Source organism: Lepisosteus oculatus, chromosome 24, assembly GCF_040954835.1.
Source record: "Lepisosteus oculatus isolate fLepOcu1 chromosome 24, fLepOcu1.hap2, whole genome shotgun sequence".
Lineage (NCBI taxonomy): Eukaryota > Metazoa > Chordata > Actinopteri > Semionotiformes > Lepisosteidae > Lepisosteus > Lepisosteus oculatus.
In genome coordinates, this window is record NC_090719.1 from 236,182 (window position 1) to 259,097 (window position 22,916).

Sequence of the window (22,916 nt, forward strand, 5' to 3'; positions counted from 1 at the left end):
GATCATTTTCTTTAAACAATCGATTATTATTAACGTACGTAACATTAGAATGTGGTGAAACTGAACCCTCTGACAGTCATATTTCATCAACTTGAATTCATGTGATTCCTATGGATTTCATTTTTTTGTAAAACTGTATACGCAGTTTTCCATATAACGTTTTTTCTCCTTCGGCAACATTATAATACAGTAGCGAGCCTCAGACTGACTGCGCATCCCGACCGAACAGCGTTTCCATGGAAACCAGACGTTCCCGACTGAAGTGTTGCAAACAGTGTACTCGAAATAGTGATTAAAGCTCGGTGTGATCACAAAATGAAGCAATACCCTCGCCTCTACAGACGCGTAGAAAAGATTCCAGTAATATCCTGGTCATTTTAATGGAGAATGTAAAGTAAAAACAAATATTATGGTAGTATCCTCAATTACCAAATACCACTGCTTTAAACAGCATTGTGATGAAGTCATCAGCAGCCAATCCGCAGTCCACACTGCAGGATATAATTAACCACTTTTGCCAGTAGCTTGAAGAGTGCAAATGAATCAAAGGTTTTGAAGTAATGGGTGTTTGGTAATATACCTACTAGTGTAAAAAATAATGTGATTAATTTTAGATACAATAATTGAACATCCAGACTGATCAGCTGGACAGGATGATTCCTAGGACAACTTTGTAATGTCTGATAATTTTCTAATGAATATATTGTATTGAAAACATTTACACATTCCTGTTTCTATGATTATAACTACAAGACCACAAATTTAGCCATTTGAGGTTTTATTGCATAGGAGAGAAGACAAGTTGTATCTTCTTGTTGCTCTTATGTGAGACAATGAAAGTCTTTAAAAGATAAACCTATATGTTTATACAACATATTCAGAATTCCATTCAAAACAGGAACATTGTGTAAAATGTTTAAGATACCTATACACTAGTACATTAGTTTCATCACTTATATCCCTCCCTTTTCTAACTGCCTCTTCCAATCCAGAGTGGTGGTTGAGCTGGAGTCTATCCTAGCAAGCAATGGGCCCAGGAAACCCTGGGCGAGATGCCAGTCCATCGTAGGGCACACAAACACACAAAATGAGGGCCAGTTTTTCCCACATACCAATGAACCCATCAGTATGTCTTCGGACAGCAGGAGGAAATCGGGGCACCTGGAGAAGATCCAGGCAAACACAGGGACAACAGAGACTCCACACAAATCCCAGCGCAGGTCTGGAATCGCACCCAGAGTCCCAGCGCTGACCACAGCACCACCCTGCCACTCTCACCTACATACGGATCCTACAACAGTACACACCAGGCCCAGCAATCCATTTCCGCACTGGATTCCTCCCAGTTCCTGATGTGCAGGCCCCATGCACACAGAGAACAAGGGCGCCGCGCACTCGCGGGCCCTCTGCCTCAGGGGATCCTGTGGACAGGCGCTCTGTCGCAGCGAGGGGCCTGCGTGCCTCCTGCTGGGAGCGACAGAATCAAAGGGCCGACACGACTCCCGCTGGCCTGCTCTCTGTGTGCTGCTGCCCCTCCCCCGCTGCAGTACAGCGACACCCCTCTGCACTGCGCCTGTCCGCCTCGGCTCTCACAGGCCCTGTGAGCTGCACTGCACTTTTATCACGTTTAGATTACAAGCAGAATTGTCAGACAGTTTTACATCCAGGTAGTGTTATTCAGATGTATTTATTGGAATTACTTACCTTAACAATAGCGGAGGATGCACATGCATTAGGCATGATGTACAGTAGTTGTCCTGCTGCTAAAGTACATTATTAAAGAGGACTCTAACCCTCTGCTTCTGATGCATCCCGGGAGCCTGTTTAATGTTTGGAAAGTGTTCTTCATTTGAACGATTGCTCTAACAAATCTCATTAGAGACACTTTTGAGAGAGGAAAGGAATCTGAAGAGGAACCACAACTCTCTCTCCCCTGGGGGAAATCACAGGTCATTTTGAAAGTGCTGTGAACAGTCTGAACCTGTATAATATCCTTTCATGTGTCTGCAGCATTTTTCAGTGCCGAGAAGTTTAGATATTATTACAGCAAGAGAAGAGGCATTTGGAAGAGGCAAAATCAAAAATTTTAAATTATTATTTAACACGTGGCATGTTCTGAGGCTTGGAAAGATGAGTAGGTAAAATTATAAAATTATTTCAGTCTGTTTTGGCAGTCCTAGTGCTCGGGCTGGGCTGGGGGCAGCCCTGGGCCGGGTGCTCGGGCTGGGCTGGGGGCAGCCCTGGGTCTATTTGCTGACGAGAGTGAAGAGCAGCACCAGCACGATGACGGGCAGGAACACCAGCAGCAGGCAGCTCAGCTCGGCCAGGTGCAGCAGGAGCAGGGCCACTAGGTGGCAGCAGCGGCAGCGCGGTCGCAGAGCCCGGATGAAGCGCAGCAGCCCGGGGGGATAAGGGAAGCAGCCGCACGCCCGCCCAGTCTCTAGCCGGGACACTAACTGCCGTTCTACATTAGCGCACAGCCCCCTTTGCCGGGGGGGCAGAGCAGATGAGGAGGGAGTGGGCTGGGGGGTGCTGGGGCTCGACGTGCCCATGTGGCTCATCAGCTCCTCCTGCATGCTGCGGATTTCCCACTGTGGCAGCGGCGTCTTCTGCCGGCACAGCGGACAGCAGACTCGGCTTCTGTCAGTGGCGCGCTGCTGCAGCGCAGCCAAGCACCGCTGGCACACCGTGTGGTGACAGTGCAGCAGCGCCCTCAGGCGGTCCCCCTGGGACTCGTATAGTTCGGTGCAGATCGGACACTCGTCGGTACTCTCCGAGACGGCCAGGCCGTTGCGGTTCAGCGAGTCCGGGTTTCCCTTGGTCTCCTCCACCAAGGAGAGCAACAGTCCTGCACTCCAGCTCTCACTGAGGCGATCCCTCGCTTCCCCGGGTCCGCTCTGCACCTCGCTCCCGGTTTCCCGGAGCAAAGGCTCCCTGACCAGGTCACTCCGCTGCTCCCGCTCGGACTCCCCGCCGTCCCAGACCTCAGCGGGCGGCTTTCGTGCTTCCGAGCACCGTCCGCCAGGCCACACCTCGGGGCGGGTAGTGGGTCCCAGCGCCGCGGGGCTGTGCTGGACCGAGAGAGCGCCCTCTGCGTCAGGCTCCGGCCGCGCAGCGCTGCTCGCACCCAGGGACGCCGACGAACTGCGGCGAAGGGCGGCGACCACCGGCCCCTCCTGCGGCTCGTCCACCGCAGAGGCCGGGGCAGGAGCTCTCCCGGGACAGACGAGTTCGTTCTCCGCATTCGCGTGTCCTTCCTCTTTGGGGTCCAGCTCCATGGTTTAAACAAAGCACAACTCCAGTCTATTTACGATATATCACCATGATCGTATAATCAATCTGTTGAAGCAAAGTTCTATCGACACTATTTAAATAATAGTTCACCGCCTCACTGAAATCAGAAACACAATTAAAGCGCTGGATTTTAAATGTGCTCTATTTTTCGCTATACGAGGCAACGGGCGCTTATTAACGCTCTTCATTTGCAGAATACCGCGGAAAGGAGAGTTAATTAGTGGGCGAGCGGCGCAGTCGATCATGAACAAGGTCTTCCAGCAGCTGGGGATGTGGGAGTGGCTGTCTGTCCCAATCGCCTCCGTCTCCACAAGCAGTTTCCCAGATAAGTCCAGATAACGTACTCTGCACACCTGCCTGGCACTGGCCGCCAATCGGGAAGGACGCTAATGAGGAGGGGACTTTTTCCAGTTGGAGGTGTGCAATCGTGAGCTGTCTGAATGATATCGCAATTATCCAGACAAATACTGTGCGTATTGAAACACAAAAAATGTTTCACCTACGAACACATAGGCGATCGCGACAGTGCAGAGCTCACGCTTAACATTCAAACTGCACTTAAAGTTCCGTGTGCAAACAGCCAGCTGTCTACTCCAGGGTGTCACTCTCACCTCCCGGGCAGTCTGGCGTCTGCTGTGTTTTCTTTCAGCCTGAGTAATCAAGGAAGCGAATTATTTTCTTAGCTAGATCTACACGGGCTGTTTCTTCAGGTCGTTTGCTGTTAATCATTCAAACCACACGCTGCATTAAAGGTACAGTTACTTACAAAACATCTCAGGGCCAAGTTACAAAATGCTCCCACTGAGAGCTCAGGTTGGAGCAAAAACCAAACGACAACAGACCCTCCAGGAGTCGGGTCGCTGCTTCACAACGCAGAGGCTCATCTCCTGATAACTCTTGAACTTGAACTTGAACTTTATTGCCATATTTAACCGGTTACTGGTACAATGGAATTCTTACTTACAGAAAGTCTCTCGATTGTAAAACAAGTGTAAAAAACAAGACAAAGTGCAAACAGTGCATCAAGACAATGTACAAACAAACAATAGACAATGTGCAAGTAAACATGCAGACAGTTTGAATGTAAACAATACAGACGTGTAAAGAATGACTGGAGATGTGCAATAGATAAGAAATCATAAAGAGGTAGATGGTGATGGTGTAGGTGTGGTCCGAGGGGGATGGCTAAATGTGTTCGCCAGTCTCACTGCTTGTGGATAGAAGCTATTGAAGAATCTAGTGGTAAGTGTCCGTATGCTCTTATATCTCTTGCCTGAGGGCAGTGGGGTGAAGAGCTCATGCCCGGGGTGGTGACTGTCCTCTGTGATGGCCAGAATTCTACCACGGCAGCGGTCCTCATAGAGCTGTTTAATCTCGGTGAGACCATAGCCGATGATCTTCTGGGCCATATTGACCATTCTCTCCAGTGCCTTTCTTTCTCACGAAGAGGTGTTGCCATACCACACGGTGATCCCGTTGGTGAGGACGCTCTCGATGGTGCAGCGGTAGAAGTTCACCAACACATGTATTGGCATCCCCCATCGCTTGAGGCACCTCAAGAAATAAAGGCGCTGCTGAGCTCTACACACTACACACATGAAAATGAAAAACCATGAAAACTCAAATATTGTTGGTATATTTTATTTTAAAGTCAACATTAAAATATCCATTCTTGTAGCCTATGTAATTACAAAAATAATTTTAAAAATCTGTTTTCCAGAAAACAACAAAAACGCAGATCCACAGTGTCCCTTTGTCTACAGGCTCCTGTCCTGCCTCCCAGCCAGCCAGCCTAGCCAGGCAAAGGTGCACATGTGCGCAGGGCTGTGAGCTCCCTGTAAAACACAGAGCTGCTTCCTTCCAGCTCATCCCGAGCACCTGGGCTGCAGGCTCATTCCCAGCTACACAGCAGGCAAATGGAAGTTAAAAGTATTCTCAGAATCACATGACAAAATAAAAGGCACAGGGGAAAATAATGGATTGTTTTTCAAACATTAAAATCAAGCAAACAGGGCTTTAGAAAAAATGCTACTTTGTTATTTTCGAAAGTATTCACTGCTTGGTATGAACTGCATCCAGTTTCCTTGCAGAGATCAGGGTTCAGAGTGCATCTGCCTCCAGGGACAGCTCTTGTATTCCATGTCAACAGCCAAATACTTTATTATACAAATGGAAAGAGATGCGTTATGAGCTCTTTTAACAAGGTATATTTCTCCAGGGCTAATCTGAACATCAAACTTTTAAAATAAAATATACAGTACAAGGTGTGAATGGTATCTCATAGAAAAAAAAGAGCTGAATGCTGAACACACTGGAGAAACACTTAATCTCCCAGAACATGCACTCATGCAAAAGAAGTACTGTACACTCCTCATCTGAGAAGGTACTGAGCCCCCTCACTCGCAGTGTTTGTAGTGCCACAGTCTGTAGGGCCTTAGCAAGGAACTCCTTATGGTGGCAGATTTCAGTCTACATCTGCTTGACAATGTTACTTCTAGAAATGTGTTTTTGTCAACATTTTCGGTCCACCACTGGAATCCCTGAAGCAGATAATTCTTCAGAGAAAGCTGGTGTTGTTTTTGGAGATTTCTATGCTAAAATATGTTTTTAAATGATCAGTATGTAAAAACTTGAGAATATTTCCTGCTGTTAATACTAATGTTGGTTATCGGTTATAGAATGCAAATTTATGTCATCCCAATTATCACGAACGTGGAAAAAAAAATCATGGCACTAAACTACAGAACTGCACTGTATAACGTCAACATGTGTGTTAAGTTCCCGCAAAATACAGACTTAAGGCAAAAACTGTAACACTTGTATGCTCACTGCGAGACAGCACTCATGTACAGGAGAGCAACTCTAGTATCACAAAGAGATTCCCCTCTGTCCCGCAAGACTCAGCTCTTCACTCTGAGCTGCACCTGAGTGTCTCTGGTGTGGACAGACAGAGCTGCCATGGTTGTAGAAGTCATCTGCGCTTGAGGATCAATGCTCACATAAGAAAGTCTGAAAGGACTGTAGAATACAACTGTTGAGGAAAGGATTCACAGCGATAACAATAATTTAATCAGTCTCTGGAAACATGGCATTACTAACACAGGAGACCAAAAATCGCCTGTATAAAAATGTATTTATAGCCTGTGTCTACAGATACACAATTTTGTTTTTATTATATAAACAAGAAAACATCAAAACCTTTTAATGGTTTCTGGTTGGTTTCATACAATTCCTAAATAATACAGTTTGGGATTTAAGTATTATTGCTTTTAACTGCTCTTTAATTTAACCATTCAATCACATTCAGGCCATCATCAGGCACTTATTGGAATAGAAAGGTTCTCTAAAAACTGGATAAAACGTAACATCTCAGCCTTCCTCCCCCCACACTCACACTCAATCATTTCCTCTTCAGTAGATCCAGGACTCACTGCGACACAGCGCCCCCTCCTGAACTCTGCCTGGGGCCCCCACGCCGACTGCAACAGCACTTGCAACTGCAACCCCCATCTGGAACACCTCTAGCCCAGTGGGCGAGGCATCCAGTGCTTCAGTTTCACAAGCAAGTTTCACATTTGTTTCACATTGTCTTTCCTTGTACCAGCTCCACTGCAGAGCTCTTGTTTCATATTTTTACATTTAGCGGAAGAGTGCCAATCAATCTCGGTGCAGCTAATTTAGATTTAAAGGAACCAATTCCTTAACCCCCAATTTTTCCTGGGTTTTTCTCCTTTGGGAGATCAGGTGATCGACACAAACAAGATCTCTAGACTGAAAATGCAAGGTGGTCTCCCCTGATCTCGGCTTTGATTCAGTTCATGAGTCACTCAGCTGATTAGCACTGGAAGTAGTTTATAGTATCGAGTATTAAATCTGATGCATATCAAGGTCACTGATTGTCATTAAATTGCTGAAGCCAGTGAAGTCTAACTCTAACAAGCTATTCGCCAGACTTCAGCAAAATTAACTGAAAGGGACTGGCAAGAGATGAGTTTCTACACTTGGCCCATGAGCCCATATGCTGGAACAGGCCTGGGGCTGGATGTACACTACGGGCCAAGGCAGGGGAGGGCAGTCTTGCCCCTGGGGGCCAGTGAACCTGCAGGTTTTCATTCCAGTTCAGCTCTTAATGACTCTAATCAGTTTGCTGCTGGCTTAACGGGACCAGTTTAACAGCTATTTCCAGCTCTGCAGACTTCAAGAATGTGCAAAAAACACACGGCCCTCAGGAAAAAGAGCGCCCCATCCCTGGGTTAGTGAAAGTGGTTTGTAAAGGGAGGACAGGCAGTACAGGCAGAGAAAGAGGGTGTCCCCCAGTCTGGACTCCCTCACACGGAGGGGTCACCAGTCCAGCGAGTCCTGCTGGAAGCCGAGCCGCGGGCTGTTCTCACTGTAGAACTGGCTGAACCACCGGCGATGCCTCTGGATGGCGGAGTCCTCCTTCACCAGCAGGGGCTTGGAGATGTACTTCTTGTTGTTCCAGATCATCACGTCGCGCTCAAACTGTTGGAACGGACAGCAAGACAGGGTGAGCCTCTCTCGGATAGCACTTTCAGGTACAGAAATGCTGAAAACAAGACATTTTTAAAATACCAAAGAAATCGCAAAATATCACACGGAAATGGTTTGTTCAAAATCGTAGAAGTGTCTTCTAGAAGGCTTAGGAAATCTACTACTACATCCAAAAATCATAGAAAGAGTCTGAGCAGGCAGTTACCTGTATGCACTCTGCACGCAGGATGAATTTGGGCACTATGGGCGGAATGTTGCTCTGGTAGAAGATGCTGTGGGAGACACACTGCAGCAGTGGCTCCACTGGGGTCACGCAGTGCATGATCACCCCGCGACCCAGGAAACTGTGGTCAAAGGTCAGGAACACCACACCAGGGCCCACCTGCCAAATACACACAGGTCAGGACAAAGGCAACCCAGAATCACAATCAGGTGGCGTGCAGACTCACGACACGGCAGGAACGAAAACCCATCCCACACCTCTCAGCATGCAGGCAGCACCGGCAGACCAGAGGAAGAGGCTAAAGCTGGATAGCCTATGGCTGAGCATTGCTGACATACAGATAAGACAAAAATACATCTCATGCAACAGCATTTTGATCCATTTTAGGCTTCATGAGCTTCAGTCCTTTATACGAATAAAAAGCACAAAACCAAAGAAATTGAAGTCTGATTCTACTAATATACTCCAATAATAATTACAAAAGGTCCCTGAAGTGCATAAACAGCAGACGCACGTCCTGAAGCTCCATAGGATTGTGACCACGCAGCTCGCATCCCGCTCACACACACACTGAGGGAGAAACCCTTCTCCTCTGTCGCACCTGTCTGGCCACAACGTCGAGGTCCAGCAGTGGCCACCGCCTGCCGAAGATGGTGAGGGCGTGCTTCACCAGCATCCGGGAGCAGTGCTGGCTGGGCTCTGGCTCGGGCGCCCACTGCACCTGCGCAACACACAGCACACCGGAGTCACACCGGAGTCACACCGGAGTCACACCGGAGTCACACCGGAGTCACACCACTTCCGCTTGGCTTCAGTACCCAAAGCCCTGCACGGCCCCAGATACACCCCAGCACATCGCAGGTGTAAAAGATACCAGTTTGTTCACAAAATCCTCTCCTGTGTGGGGACATCCCCACACTGCCTGTCAGAAGTTACTGTTTCTGGGGGGATGTGTATCAGTAAAAACATGCCCACACCTCACACCAAGGGGTCGGTCTGACCACTGATGCTCTCAATGCGCACACATCCAACACTGTGGAATTGCTGCTATGATTGGGGGCTTTCCCTCTCAAAGGAAGCTTAACTTACACCACTTCAGCAAATTTGTAAAGAGAGACTATCTCCCCAGAAATCCGCTGCTGTCATCTGACAGGGTTCATTCTGTCACACCTGCACCAGCCCTCCTGGCTTCAGCCTACTGAAGGGCCAGTTTTTCAAAGTCACAGTTATGGGAACAGACCAGAGCTCACAGGTCCTAAGATCTGCGCTCTGCTTCCTGGGTCCCTCAGAGAGGTCCCGACCCCTCACCTTCCAGTCATGACGGACAAACTCCCAGGTCTTGCTGTTGGTGTAGCGCAGGTCCACCCCACTCACAATGCCAGGCGTGTGCAGGTGTGCCAGGTGAGCAATATCCGCTGCGTTCTCCGGGATCTCCTGCAGGGGCACAGAGCTCATTAAACATTACCTACAACAGGCTCCCCTCTCTATAGCTGACAGGAAAAGGTTGCAATTACATTTCTTTTAAATGCACAGTTTATAGATCATTCCCGTTAAAGATGATGAGCGGACCCAGGCAGCCCCCTGTCCAGACGAACCTCTATGTGTGCATTGATGAAGTGCTCCGTGCGCCCGCGGTACACCCACGCCCTGCTGGTGATCTCCTCCTGCTCTGGAATGCTCCAGGTGGGATCCACCCCATCGCAGTGGTACCACACCAACACCATCCCGTTCAGCTCGCAGCTCGGCCACGTCCGGATCCGGGCGAAGTCCGGAACTGCAGCCAGACACCGAGGGGTCAGAAGAACCGAGAAGCAGGTGCACTCTGCCCATGAGACCCTGCGGAGCGCTTTGCCACGCACATACTGCAAGTACCCTCATCATACAGCCGTCACTCTCGAAAGAAAACGAACGAAGAAATGGATTCCAAGCCCACAGGATGTGATGCCACAAGAGGGCCGTTCTCAGAACCTGCCTTTCACCTTTGTGCTTAGAGTGAAATCATGGAGCTAAATCCAGCTCTGCCCAGACTGAAGCCCCACATCTCAGGCCCTGCTGCATGCATCTTAATTTAAAAACTGATCTCAATTTAAAAAAATTAAATAATACAAGTAAAATTTTAAATGCAAGGTAGAAATATCTCTGACTGTCCCTCTTGCTGCAGTCTGCAGTCTGCATTAGCGTCGCAGCAGAGACTCTCGACCCACCTTTCTCAGCGTAGGGGATGCGCACACACCTGCCGTCCTCCCCGCGGAACTGCCAGCCGTGGAAGGGGCATTCGATGCACCCCCCCACCACACGCCCCCCCACTGCAAGGTTGGCGCCCAGGTGGGGACAGTAGGCGTCAACCACATGGGCCGTCCCATCCAGCGCCCGAAACACGGCCACCTGCTCGCCTGCGGGGGAGAGAGGAAGCTTTCCTAGCCAGTCTGACATGCCAACCGACATTCCTGAGCGAAATGAGAGGGAGGCATCAATCTAGCAAGAATGCGGTTCGTTCACAAGCCGAACAGCCGTCCACAAGGTGGCAGTGTAACTGTACATTCTTCATCACAACAGCACATGTTCAACTCTGATTAATGGCACAGCCCTCCACCCACACACCGTGCAGAAATCAGCAGGAATCAGAATAAGCAAGATAAGAAAATCAGGAAAAAACATACCTGCCTTCAGCAAAGGTTTACAGCACTTATGCGATACAATGAATGGTTAATGATGTGAGTGAGGACAGGCAGGTGTAGCAGGGTGTCAAGAGATGGGGAAGTCGACAGCTCTGACCCGAGACACTTGAAACATGCCATCACTCTCTGAAGGGGAACATACATCTACATCTAGAGAGATGGGATAGTCACCTGCACTTGTCAGATCAAATCCAAACCTCAAAGTTCCTGATAAACAAGTAATTTTCTAAATCACCACGATTAGCAATATTAGGGCAGTGGACTTTCTGGATTTGCATTGCCCCTGGTGATCACAGCTGGTTGGAGATTAAGGTGATTGGAAGAGTGAAATTATATGTCATTATTGCTCACTCACAAGCTATTCATAGAGACAGTAAATGTTATTAAAGTTCCACTTGTTTCCTTCTTATTTTCTTCCACATCATTGACGAGACTAGAATCCATATAAATAAAACAATTTAAATGAAACGGTTACTGTCGGTTTTATTACATCTAAAGAACTGCATAAGATTATGGTTTCAAGATGCATTAAGCCCAGCCTGTTAAACTAACCTGCCTTGGTCACGAGACACTCACAGTATTGGAAAGCTTATCTGAATTGGGTTAAAGGCAAGAGCCTACCACAGGTCTTAAGGATTGTGGAAACATTGATCTCACATTCCTAGCCAGGAATAATTCACAACCACTCAGTCTCTTCACAGCACATTGTACAAGCGGTCTGGCCTGCTGTGCAGGACCAGGGTTACTGCTGCTCACACTGCACACAGCCCCTGAGGACCACATTATTCACACCAATCAACTTCTGTGTCACTTTTGCTCAATGGCAGATCTGGAAAAAGTGCTCTTATACAGCTAAAACCTTCCACATGTGTTACAGAAAGCAGTTGTTGTTGGTGTGTTTTCATTCAAAGTGGGTGAATGGTTTAGCTGCAGTTGATGTGATGCCATCCATCACAAACAAAGATGGTACTTCACAGAAGATTCTCCTGGCAAGATGATGCTCTTGCAGTGAGCATTACTGACCTGGAAAAGACCTTCACTATAATCCAGACTATAATCCAGACTTCTGAAAGAACATCCAGGTGAAAACTGTGGAGTAAGATATGATCCCGTAAAGATGGCTCCAACTACAGGGCAAATGCATCCTTTCTATGGGCTCCACTTCAAACAGAACCATCCTGCCTGCAGGCTCCTGAGCTTCTCCGGCTGCTTATCCTTTCCCCTACATCGCTGCCTTGTTGTCAGTCAGCAAAATATGTCAAGTCTTTTGAGCCTTGACTCTGACATGCAAGAGCTCAGCCCACAGAACCAGTCAGCCTGAGCATTACTGGACCAGTCTGACTGGAGAGCTCACATTCCCATGCGGGTCCAGCCTGGGAATGTGTAGTCCTTGGGGCTCTAGAACAATAAGCCAGACTGGCACAATTTTAACTTTCACATCTGTAATGAGCTATAGAAAAACATTAGTATTTCTGTAATATGTGGCAATGCAAACATATTGCTGCAATTCTTGTCAAGAAACATTATTTTCCTCAAAAAAGTCTGAAAACACCACAGGCACACCATGAATAACGAGCCAAGGAATTACACAATTATGAACTCTGATCACAGAAATGACTCAGCTCCAAGACGAGTCTCTTATGACCTGAAAGGAGTGTCTTTAGATATTTATGTAAATTGGATGCTACATAAAGGCAGCACCATGGCAGAGTGGTTGGCATTGCTGCCTCGCAGAGCTGCGGCCCTGGGTTCAATTTTTGGGGTGCTATCTGTTCTCCCCATGTCTGCGTGGGTTTCCTGCAGGTGCTCAGGTTTACTCCAACAGTCCAAAGACACACTTGTAGGTTAATTAGCTTTTGGGAGAATTAGCCCTGCTGTGATTGTGTGCGTGCGTGTGCGTGCGTGTGCGTGTGCGTGCGTGTGTGTGTGGGCCCTGTATGGGCTGACGCCCCACCAGGGGTGTCCCCTGCCTTGTGCATGTTACCTGCTCCCCCATGACCCTGTATTGGGTAAAGCTGAATGAAGGAAGGATAACTGATTGGCTGGAAACCCTTTAAACATCATTTCTCTGAAGGCTCATGACTCCTAGGGACATGATGCAGTGGTCATGGTAACGTTTCTCTAACTGATCGCCATTTCAAAGTGAAATCACAGCTACGAGAGGGTTCTGCTTGCAGAAAAAGAGTCTCCATGATGGAAGAGCCGATTGTTCTCCAGCCACACCCCCCTGGGGAACAAAGGTCACCATCTTCTCTCTGCGGAAGAGATGGCATGATCCAGGCTCACAGTGACCACTTGAGCCCCCAGCGATGTGCATGTGAATCTCTGAGAATGCAGGTCTGCACTACCCCCCAGGAGTGCCAGAACATACTGCATCAGACCTGACACTGAAGCTTGCAGACCTGTTAGACTGGTTCCTGTCTTTGAACTCCAGTTACCTTCACAGTTCATGTAACCTCTCACACTTAAGAAAGGGCACAAACAGGAGGGGGGTATGTGGCCCTTCTAGCTTGTGTAGTTGCTAGTGGATCACAGATGCTTGGCTCTCATCCTGTTTTTTTTTTTTTTTAATTCCATCAGTTTTGATGACAAGGCTGAGCAGCTTATTCCAGACTCCCACAAACATCTGTGTAAAGACGTGCCTTATGTTTGCAGTTAATTTTAGATTGCGCTGAGCAGAAGCAGCACTAAAAAGTAATTTTCAGGTTTAGACCACATTGGTTTTCAAAGCAGCACAACATTTTAAGTGCAGTGGAATTAAAGGTCCACACAGCGGTCACTGAAACGAAAAACCTTCGACTATTTAACACAGATCTGACAGTTCAGTTTCACAGAAAACACATTGAGAGCACGTGTAAGACAAAAGAAGACAATAAATCTGGGCAATATTTCAAAACACTTCATTAAACATCGTATACCAAAGTAGTTCAAGTAGGGCTCTGCGTCAGCATGCGTAGGCTGCAAAGGAACAAGTAAAGGTTTATTCCATGCTGAAAACAGAAGGGTGTGACACACCTGAAAAAGGATCCACAGCAGAAACGTTGTGTTTCTTTTCTTATCTTTTGACCAAGGAATAAACCTTTACTTGCATCTTGTACCAAAGCTCTTTAATTATAGTGCGGGTCTCTAGTGGAATCAGAAGGCTTTTTTCATATATATGGGGTTCAACAAGGGACGACTTCTCCCTCACAGTACAGCAACGCCTTGCCAAACTGGGGCCCAGTATCTTTTTTGGGGACACCCCAGTATTCCGTCCCAGCCCTCAGACTCCATCCTGTCAGGGCAATGACCACTCGAGTCAAACTTCCTGCTGCCGTTACAAGGGCTCCCCCTTGCTCTACCTGTGCAGGTATCTCAGCCATGTTGCCAAGGAAGCCTCTATTGTGTTTCTTCTCGTTTTCTTTACTGAAAAGAGTTTCAGCAAACAACCATTGTGTGCAGCAGCCCGTGGGGTCCAGGCTGCTCTGATAGCCTGGATACCTTTGTGTCGACAATCCAAACGCCTGGCCGTCCCCTTTGACAGAATAGGCAATAAACATTTCAGTGTCGTAGTTACTCACGGTTTTATCACTATGGAAATCAAATCAAAGTGATCTGTGCAGTCATGTGTTTCTTGGAGCGTTTAAGAAAAAACAAATAATTCAAGAGTGCCAGGTTAAATAAAATGATGCATACTGGGCTGGTGTTCTCTACAATTAATACTATCGTTAATGAACACACACAAACACCTCAAGAACAACTTCGCTGACAACCGATAAGACAGATCTTAGAAGCAAATATCCCGATTCTGTGCTGTGCATTCCAGCCCTGTGGCACTAGGAGGCCTGAGGCGGAGAGGTGACGGCAGTGCACTGGTGTTTGCTGAGAGAGGGGTCAGTGCACCCAAGAGGGGAGAACAGGAAGCAGCCGGTCACTCTGCAACACTGCAGCTCTGTGTGCAACCCCGAGTCCGATAGGGTCTCAAGCAAGACACCTGCCACTCGGAAGAGCTTGGAGAACGGACTCAAAACGCTTCCCAGTTCCCAACCAAAGGGTTCTCATTTCAGTGCCCTGCATATGGAAATCATCTTTATCAGCCACTTACCCCTTCTTATGAAAATGTTGTGCTGCTTTGAAAAGCAGTGTGGTCTAAACCTGAAAAATTAACATGAACGCAAATCCTTTCCAGTACTGCTCCTGGAGTTTCTGGTGGTGACAGCTGCCTCCATGCCTTGGAGCCCAAGCACATCTTTATAGAAGTCTACAGGCTCCTATTCATTCCATCAGCACAGGATAACAATGTGCTGTAGCAGCACAGAGAGACACACTATCCTTCAGGACCTGCACACATGGACAGACTGAATACAGCTTCTGCTGCCTGCCTGCTCAGTGGACATGTCCTCTCTACACAGCGGAACAGAGGCACGGCGTCTGATCAACTCCTGTAATTAAACACTACATCTGCTCACCAGCTATTGCATTCTTTTAGGGTTCTTCAAATGTAGCAGAAGGAGGTTTTACCCCATGTCTCTAAGGAAATGAATGAAATTCAGGGCTGGTAAACAACACAATGTGACTGACAGATGCATGGCCCTACACCTCCCACTGTAGAGCTTCTGTGGTTACAATTTTGTTTATTTGGTTATTGGAGGAGGAAGTAAACTGAAGCATAATGAGACTTGGAATACAAAAACATGAATAATTATTTCTTGCTGAAATCCAGGACACAAAGCTGTGTTTGTTCCCAGTTCATTCTGGGGTAATTGAGGGACTCTATTCCCTTCGGAGCACAGAGCCAACCCTGCCAGAACACAGAGAGAGAGACTATCAGAGCTGCTCAGACACCCACAGGTTGACAGGGTGACGTTTGAACAGCGTCAGGAACATTTGTGAGTCTCAGGACTGGAATGCTTTTTGCACCACAAAATCCTGAACGCAGCACCTGCCCAGGGAAAGCCTTCAGACACACTGACACATTGCTGGAACATGTGCGCCATTAATCCCAAGGAGCAAAAGCCTCAATAGCATGTTAACAGATGGCTGCTCTCGGCAAGGACAAGCCTGCACTGCAGCTCCACAGTGCGAGACCAGAGAGGAAGCTGAAATCAATGCTACTTACGAGTACAATAAATATGGTTGTTCATCTGTAAGAAGTGGATTGTTAAAAGAAATTTGTAAGCAATGCTGCTATCAGAACTATAAGATGCACATGCACTCGACTGCACAAGGGAGCTTCTTCCACAGACTGTCCAGTCCGTTCCTGATGTTTTGTACCAGCTTCTTAGATACATAGCTAAATTACTGGTCTGTCAGCAGAACAACATACTACTGCATCATCATGCTTTAAAGTGAGTTTTTCCTGCCTTGCTAAAATGTGCTGCTGCAGACATCTATGGGATTTACAGGCACAGCTTGTAATGTGCACGTTACACTGACCTTCAGAAATCACGCCTGGTAAAATATGTACACTAAATTGAAAACCACAAGTAAAAACAAATTCCCTGTGTGTTTGTAACACTGCTCAATCAGCAGCAGAGAAGCCCTTATACACCCCAGCAGAAGAAGGCTGATGGGGCAGGATTGAGCCTCACGGATTTCTTTTTCTGGACAGACACTGGAGATTATGCTGCCAAACACATTCTCTGAACAAAACAGCCTGAACTGATCTAGGTCACAACATGAATAAAATCTGCAGCAGTATGACCAATACTGGTTTCCAAAATATAATCAAGACACCATTTCACAAACAAAATCTATAGATCCGTTTAAGAGAGATCTGGAGTCGGGAAGGGGACAGGGGAATGGTCCCATGCCACAGGGGACAGGACAGCCACTTGGACAACAGGAATCAGACGCATTGCTGATCTTTTGGCGGCTGTTCTGGCACTGTGCCCAGCTCAGTCTGTTGCTATGGTTTCCAGGACTTGCTCTGCAGTGGCGGATAAATGGGACACAGTTTCGGAGGAGGTGGGGATGGCTGGAGGGGGGTTTCGGTGTGCAGGCAGTCATACTCCAGCCATTTGCTGCTGGATTTAAAACAAATCGCAGAAACACACTGAGCACATGAGCTGATCCATTAGCTGATCTTGATGAAAACAATATCACAGAAACACTTCTTCTCAAGCTAAGCCAGCTGGGAAAGCTGGCTGCCCCACAGTACACTTAACGTCTCAAGACTGCAGGAGCTACTGGGTTTGTCCAAGCCCCTTTGCAGAGTGCAGGGTGTCAGAGGACAGTGCTCTTTCAAGATGATTTTCCCCTGGCAACCCCATCAAAGCGGAGAGCTCTGACCAGGACCTTGAGCAAGGCGATTCTGCTCTCTTCTGCAGGCTGGCCACTCCCTGTGCTGCTGCCTGTAGTTTGTGAATGTACAGTCTGTGAACATGTGAACATGTGGCCAAGAGGACTCTGTAGAGAAATTTGTCTCCCATAACAAATGTATAGTGGACCTCTTATGCCCCAAGAAAAACGCTGCACAACCCACAAGCCCCATATCAGAACTTAAGTTGCTGTTTTGCTATATACAATGAGAGACATAAATCATTAAGTCTGCTTGTCCCTCGAGAGAGAGAAATAAATCCATGAAGTAACAAGGACATACTGGGAAACTACAGGGATTTCCAGGTTTCCAATGAACAGTCTTGACGATGAGATAAGGTGGAGATGGCAACACCAAGCACAGAGCTGATCAGGTACAACCAGCATTGTCTAGTGGACAAGCCTCAAGCATCAGAAAGCTCAGGCAGAAGCTCAGGCCCACGAGTGGCTGATGTTTGTACTGGATGATGGAGGCCTTGTGGAGAATATTGCAGTTCTCAAAAGATCACAAAATGGAATGAAAGACAAAAGGCTCAGATGGACAAAACAGTCAACTCCAGGCATCTCACTTTCTTACAAGTCAACAAAGCAGTATAATGCAACATGTCCGTTTCTGCCCTGGAGTTATGAAATCCCACTAGGACCAGCAGAGAAGACACAGGCCTGTGGTTCAGCACCGATGTTTCTCCAAGCAGCCAAATGACTCAGGCAGAATAGCTGCTCTGCCATCTAGTGCTCAAGCATACCACATGGGCAGGCGGGAAGGTACCCAAACCTCCAACACCTCCACCCCACCACCAGCATGAGCCCAGAAACTAGGCTCCAGAGTCCTAGCTGCAGTGGCTCTGTGGCTCAGGATCTGCGCCTGTGGCTGGAAGGTTGCTGGTTCGTATCCCGCAGCCGGCAGAGGAATCCTACTCCGTTGGGCCCCTGAGCAAGTCCCTTAACCCCAACTGCTCCAGGGGCGCCCTATAAGTGTCTGACCCTGCGCTCTGACCCCAGGCCTCTCTCCCTGCTTTCACATACCACGCTGAACAACATTCTCTGCTCTAAGCAGGGATCCCCAGTCATGATCCGGGAGGGCCAGTGTATCCGCAGATTTTCAAGATTTCTTGAGATCACATAAAGACCTGTGGGGACCAATTAAAATTGATCTAATTAAGCCCAGAATGAGCTACTTTAAGTCACTGAGAGTAGAGATGATATGAAAACCTGCGGACACATTTGGACTGGAATTAGGGCTCAAACAAGAACAGATTTCTCCATTCAGAGGCATCAGAAAGGGATCTAGCAGCGTCTATAGAATTCTACTGAATGAATCAAATTTTTCTCTACTGTATTTTAAAATAGAACTGAAACTATTTCACCAACTATGGCTATTGCATAAAACTTCCCACGTGTTTGGAAGTCGGCAGGACTCCACGCTGCTCAGTTTCTAGGGCGAGAGACGCGTGTACAAACGCTGGATTGTGGTCTGGAAGTCTTGAAACGAAGCTACCTGTACTTAACCAGTAAAATAACAGCGGACATACTGGCTGTCACACCTGTCTCTTCTGGGCAGGACTTGGCACCCCTACTGGGACCCCCTCGCCAGGTGACAACATGCATATCACGATCTGAGTTATCGCTGCACTAACAAGAACCCTCCTGCGGCAGACGAGGACTCCTGAATAAGTAAAACGCGTGTCTGAAATGCCCGACATGATCTGCGACACAATCCAAATGTTGGCGATCAGGCTCCAGACCTCCTTACATAAGCGCTCCGGGAGCAAACGGCCTTTCCCAGTCTGATACCCTGCTGCCCTAGGCGGCCCTGTGCGGCCGCTGGATGGTCCGGACAGGTGAACTTACCCAGCACCGTGACGCTCCTGACGTCGCCCTTCTCCAGCAGGTGCGAGTCCAGCACCCGGTACCAGCCGTTCGGGTAGACAGGCGGCAGGTCTCCGGTCTTCCGCCGCCTCCTCACCTCGTTAGCGGTTTGGGCTCGGGTCCGACCCTCCTCGGGGATGTATCCCACCTCTTCGGGCTTCCGGAGCAGCTCCAGCGGGGCAAAGAGCAGCCTATACAGCCAGCCGAGGGCTATCAGCGAGATCCCGGCGAGAATGCAGGCTGCCGCCCGGGCTGGGGCGCCGGCCAGCCCCGCTTTCCTCCAGTGCTCGGGGTACCCGGTCACCAGAAAGGTGTGTGAAAGCCCTCGGACGTCCAGGACCAGCCCCGCAGCCAGGCCGAGCAGCAGCACGCCCACCACCTTGAAAAGAAGCGAGAGGCTGGAGTTCTCCATCCCTGACCTGCTCACTTGTAGTGTGCGCACACTAAAATGCGCTAGTCTTCGCTAGAATGACCCGCCCCCTGCTGCACCGACGCGCCCCTGAACCCCGGTGACGACTGTCCATACAGGAGAAAACTAACGCCGCTGCCCCCTTAAAGCACTGGTGCGGACGCCGAGGCTCGTGCTGACGAGGTTCGCTCCTGGGGGTCTGGCTTTTAAACCTGGCGAACACGGTGCGCGCTGGAGTCGCCCTGGAAACGCGCCGCGGCCCCCTCCCCGCGAGCTGCTCTGGCCCTGCCCCTCCAGGTGAGGCAGACAGGTGCGCGGGACGGTACCGGCGTGCCTTGGAGACCAGGCCGGGACAGGCGCTGCTCAGTGCTGATCTCATTAATCCGGAACCCACAGCACACCCTCTAGCCTGATGCAAGGCACCACGTCTTAGCAGTGAATTATAAAAATAATGTAACCAGCTAATAATGGTATCAAAGATTATTTCTTACATGTACAGTTGAATTAATTCACCTTATTCAGAAATACATTAAAACAGATCAGCAGTCCGTTCTTGTACGGTTCACAAAACGTCGTGTATTCAACTTGCATGTTTAGTTTATCCAGATTTGACTCCAGGGAGCTCCACACTGTAACTTAGGCTCCATCTAGCGACGGAGAACCGCATTACCTCGCAATCACTATTTCACATTGATATCTGCTAGAAATGTGGATATCATTTTGTTCATTCGTTTTCATTTATAAGAAGTTCTTGTCATGTGTGTGCATATGCGTACATTTTGTTTGGCAGACGGGTGTTGTTCAGTTTGAAAACCAGTCTATCCTTTATATAACTTTTCACGGAAATCCAAGCCTTTTGACTTCCAGCGAGTATCGTATTAAAGCAAGCAAGCACGTCACACTTCAGACTGTACCCTTGGAGATCTCCGCAACACGGCCCACTGAGACGTGCGGAGCTGCACGGACTGCGGTGCATTCCCCGGAAGATCTGAGCTGGACCTGCTGATCCTGAAAGCAACAGCGTCTTTAGTTTCGCTTGATGTTTATCTTCGCGTGGCTAATTTAAACGTTATTTATATTTCTGTTTGTAACACAAGAGACGTGACAAAGGAAAGAAAGCCGTTTAGAAGCTAACGATCCACGCCGTTTCTTGAAAGAAGTCAATCCTTCAGCAACCGGGCCGGACAGGTGTTCCCTGTTCCGCAGCTCTTTGTGTAAAGACTCCTCCTGTACTCAGTTGTAAATCAATCTCAGTTGCATTTCCAAATAGTTTCCACTTGCATCGTCTAGTTTCAATTTCACATAAGTCACGCTGATTAGGTACAATGTCAACATAACATCCCGTGATTCATGTTCTACACTTTCAAACATTTATCGTAGCACTTTGTTTGCCGTTTGTATCACTTACCCACATTGCCTATAAGAATTAAATGATGCATCACTATAAACACCCAATTCTTCATTAGTAGTGTCTTGAAGCAGTTTCCCATTTCATATTTATAGTTTATGTTTTTGGTATTCACAATTAAATGTAATCTGCCGGAAAATACATTTTATTTTATTTTTTGCCCTCCCTTGAATGTTCTCCAAGTCTTTTAAAACGTCTTTTGCTGCTTATGTAGTATTTGCTATATAGACTTGTATACTTTAATATCGGAACATTGATTGTTAGGAAAAGCCAGACTTGTCAGATCTCCTGTGGTACTGCACCACTCTGAGCATGCACATATCTGTACTGTGTTTTCTATTGGCCGATTCTGTGATGTTTAAAAAACAAAAACACCTGTTCCTGCGCTATTATGGATACTGGAAGATTCACTTGTAAGAGAAGCCAATGATGAACTCTATAGATATGATTGTGCTCTCAGAGGTCCCTTGTTTTCTTATACAAATAGGAAAACACGTATAACAGGTTTATTATCTGTAAGAATCCACTATTGTCAAAAATCAGAACAAAAGTAGTGCATCACTACTATTAGTGATTGTCTGCCAAACTATCCTACCAACACAAAACTCTTGACAGCTTTTAAATTCAAATATGCAGATGAGAATGCTGCAAAGTATTAAACAGAAACATTCACACAGATACAGGTCTCCAAAAATCAATTAACCTCATGAAATCAGGCTTCACGATGCTTTTATTTTATTTTGCGTAGAAAATCTGTTGCAGATGGAATGAGCTGGTAACTGGTTAAATGTCAGCCGCTATAAAAACCCAGAGTCTGCTTCTTCTCTTTAAGAGCCGGTGGAAAGACTGTAGGCAGTACTAGTGCACAGGAGTTACTGATGATACTGGCATCTGCATCAGCTGGTAATCGTAGCTGAAGCACGCTGATCACTTTGATTGTGAAGCACAACAGATGTCACAACAGTTCATCGGGTTAGGTGTTTTCTTTTAATTTTTAACCATGTTCCCGAAAATGTATTGCTTGTGTACTCCTTTCATTGGTGAAGAGATACCAGTTTCCAAAATGCCGCTGGTTCAACACGAGAGCCCATATTCACATTTTTAGGTATTAGTTTCAAGAGCGATATAATTTAACAATTAAAAACAACATTGAAAGCACGAGCATAACAATATAATGATCATAGACTTTACATTTCTATTCATTTTTGAAGTACAAAGCAGGTGTTTCCTCTACCTTAAATATACGATTAAAATTGTTCAAATACCATGTATTCCTTACAGAACATGTCGCGACATGATATGACATACCCCGACAAAAATGCCCTGTCCTATGTCGCGACATGGAGTCCGTATATCGCGATATGACATACCCTGACAAAATGCCCCACCCCCATGTCGTGACATGGAGTACATACATCGCGACACGTCTATCTGGGTATATCATGTCCTGATATGAGACCTGTTGCGATAGCTGTGGCAGGGTGGCATGGAAGCAAGGCGCCAGTCGTGATATACACTGCCGCGATATACATGCGATATACATGGGGTCCCTATCATGACAAGCTGCGGAGGTCTTGCCCGATGGTATCCCACAGTTACGCGTTTGGCAACAGGAAAAGTCACGGTAGGAAAAGAAAGGAAAAGGAAGAAAAGGAAAAACAGAGATCTTACAATCACGGTGATTTTACGTAAATTACAGCCACAGGTTCATGTCATAGATGGTTAACTTGTCGGCATGCGTCATGTCTTAGTATTATTCACATCTAAGGAGGCTCATATGTTTATGGATATTGATTGTCTTTATAATGTTAATGGTACGAGCTAAACTGTAACAGAGCGCTTGAACTCGGCAGACGGGGTCACTGGAGGTCAAAGTCACTGTGTATCTCGGGAACGAAAGCAGCACAAACGCTACTTTCAACGGCACAAACCGGCACAAACGTAGCGCTAACGAATGAGGTGGGTTTCATCGTTTGTGCTGTCTGTAGGGGGGGCAGCTTCACGGAGCTTTTAACTTGCCTTTACGTAAGGATTTCAGAGGTTGGAGTAAATGCATCGCCCCAAGGGTAATATCGAGTGAGGCTACATGAGAATAAAAACTGCGAAGGTATAAAAATATTAAGTTCTAAATTCTTGGTTGATCCTTCATAATGCTTTTAAACTTGTATGTGACCCACGAAATTAGTATTTTTTTCGATGCCAAAACCTAATTTGGAAATTCACACA

General features: G+C 47.3%; 2 protein-coding genes across 2 annotated transcripts; both read right to left on the bottom strand.

Moving 5' to 3' along the window:
- Nucleotides 1–2,080: 2,080 nt before the first annotated feature.
- On the bottom strand, nucleotides 2,081–3,578 carry LOC138224958 (uncharacterized). The gene has a single exon (XM_069183304.1). It carries the CDS (start codon nucleotides 3,276–3,278, stop codon nucleotides 2,247–2,249), a length of 1,032 nt encoding a protein of 343 aa, XP_069039405.1. The 5' UTR covers nucleotides 3,279–3,578; the 3' UTR covers nucleotides 2,081–2,246.
- Nucleotides 3,579–4,919: 1,341 nt separating this feature from the next.
- On the bottom strand, nucleotides 4,920–19,687 carry LOC102691906 (cholesterol 7-desaturase nvd). Its single transcript, XM_006640486.3, has 7 exons — nucleotides 18,856–19,687; nucleotides 10,234–10,422; nucleotides 9,625–9,803; nucleotides 9,338–9,463; nucleotides 8,631–8,750; nucleotides 8,012–8,188; nucleotides 4,920–7,797 (listed from the first exon to the last, which is right to left on the bottom strand). The coding sequence occupies exons 1-7, from the start codon at nucleotides 19,283–19,285 to the stop codon at nucleotides 7,636–7,638; spliced, it is 1,383 nt and encodes a 460-aa protein (XP_006640549.1). The 5' UTR covers nucleotides 19,286–19,687; the 3' UTR covers nucleotides 4,920–7,635.
- Nucleotides 19,688–22,916: the final 3,229 nt, after the last annotated feature.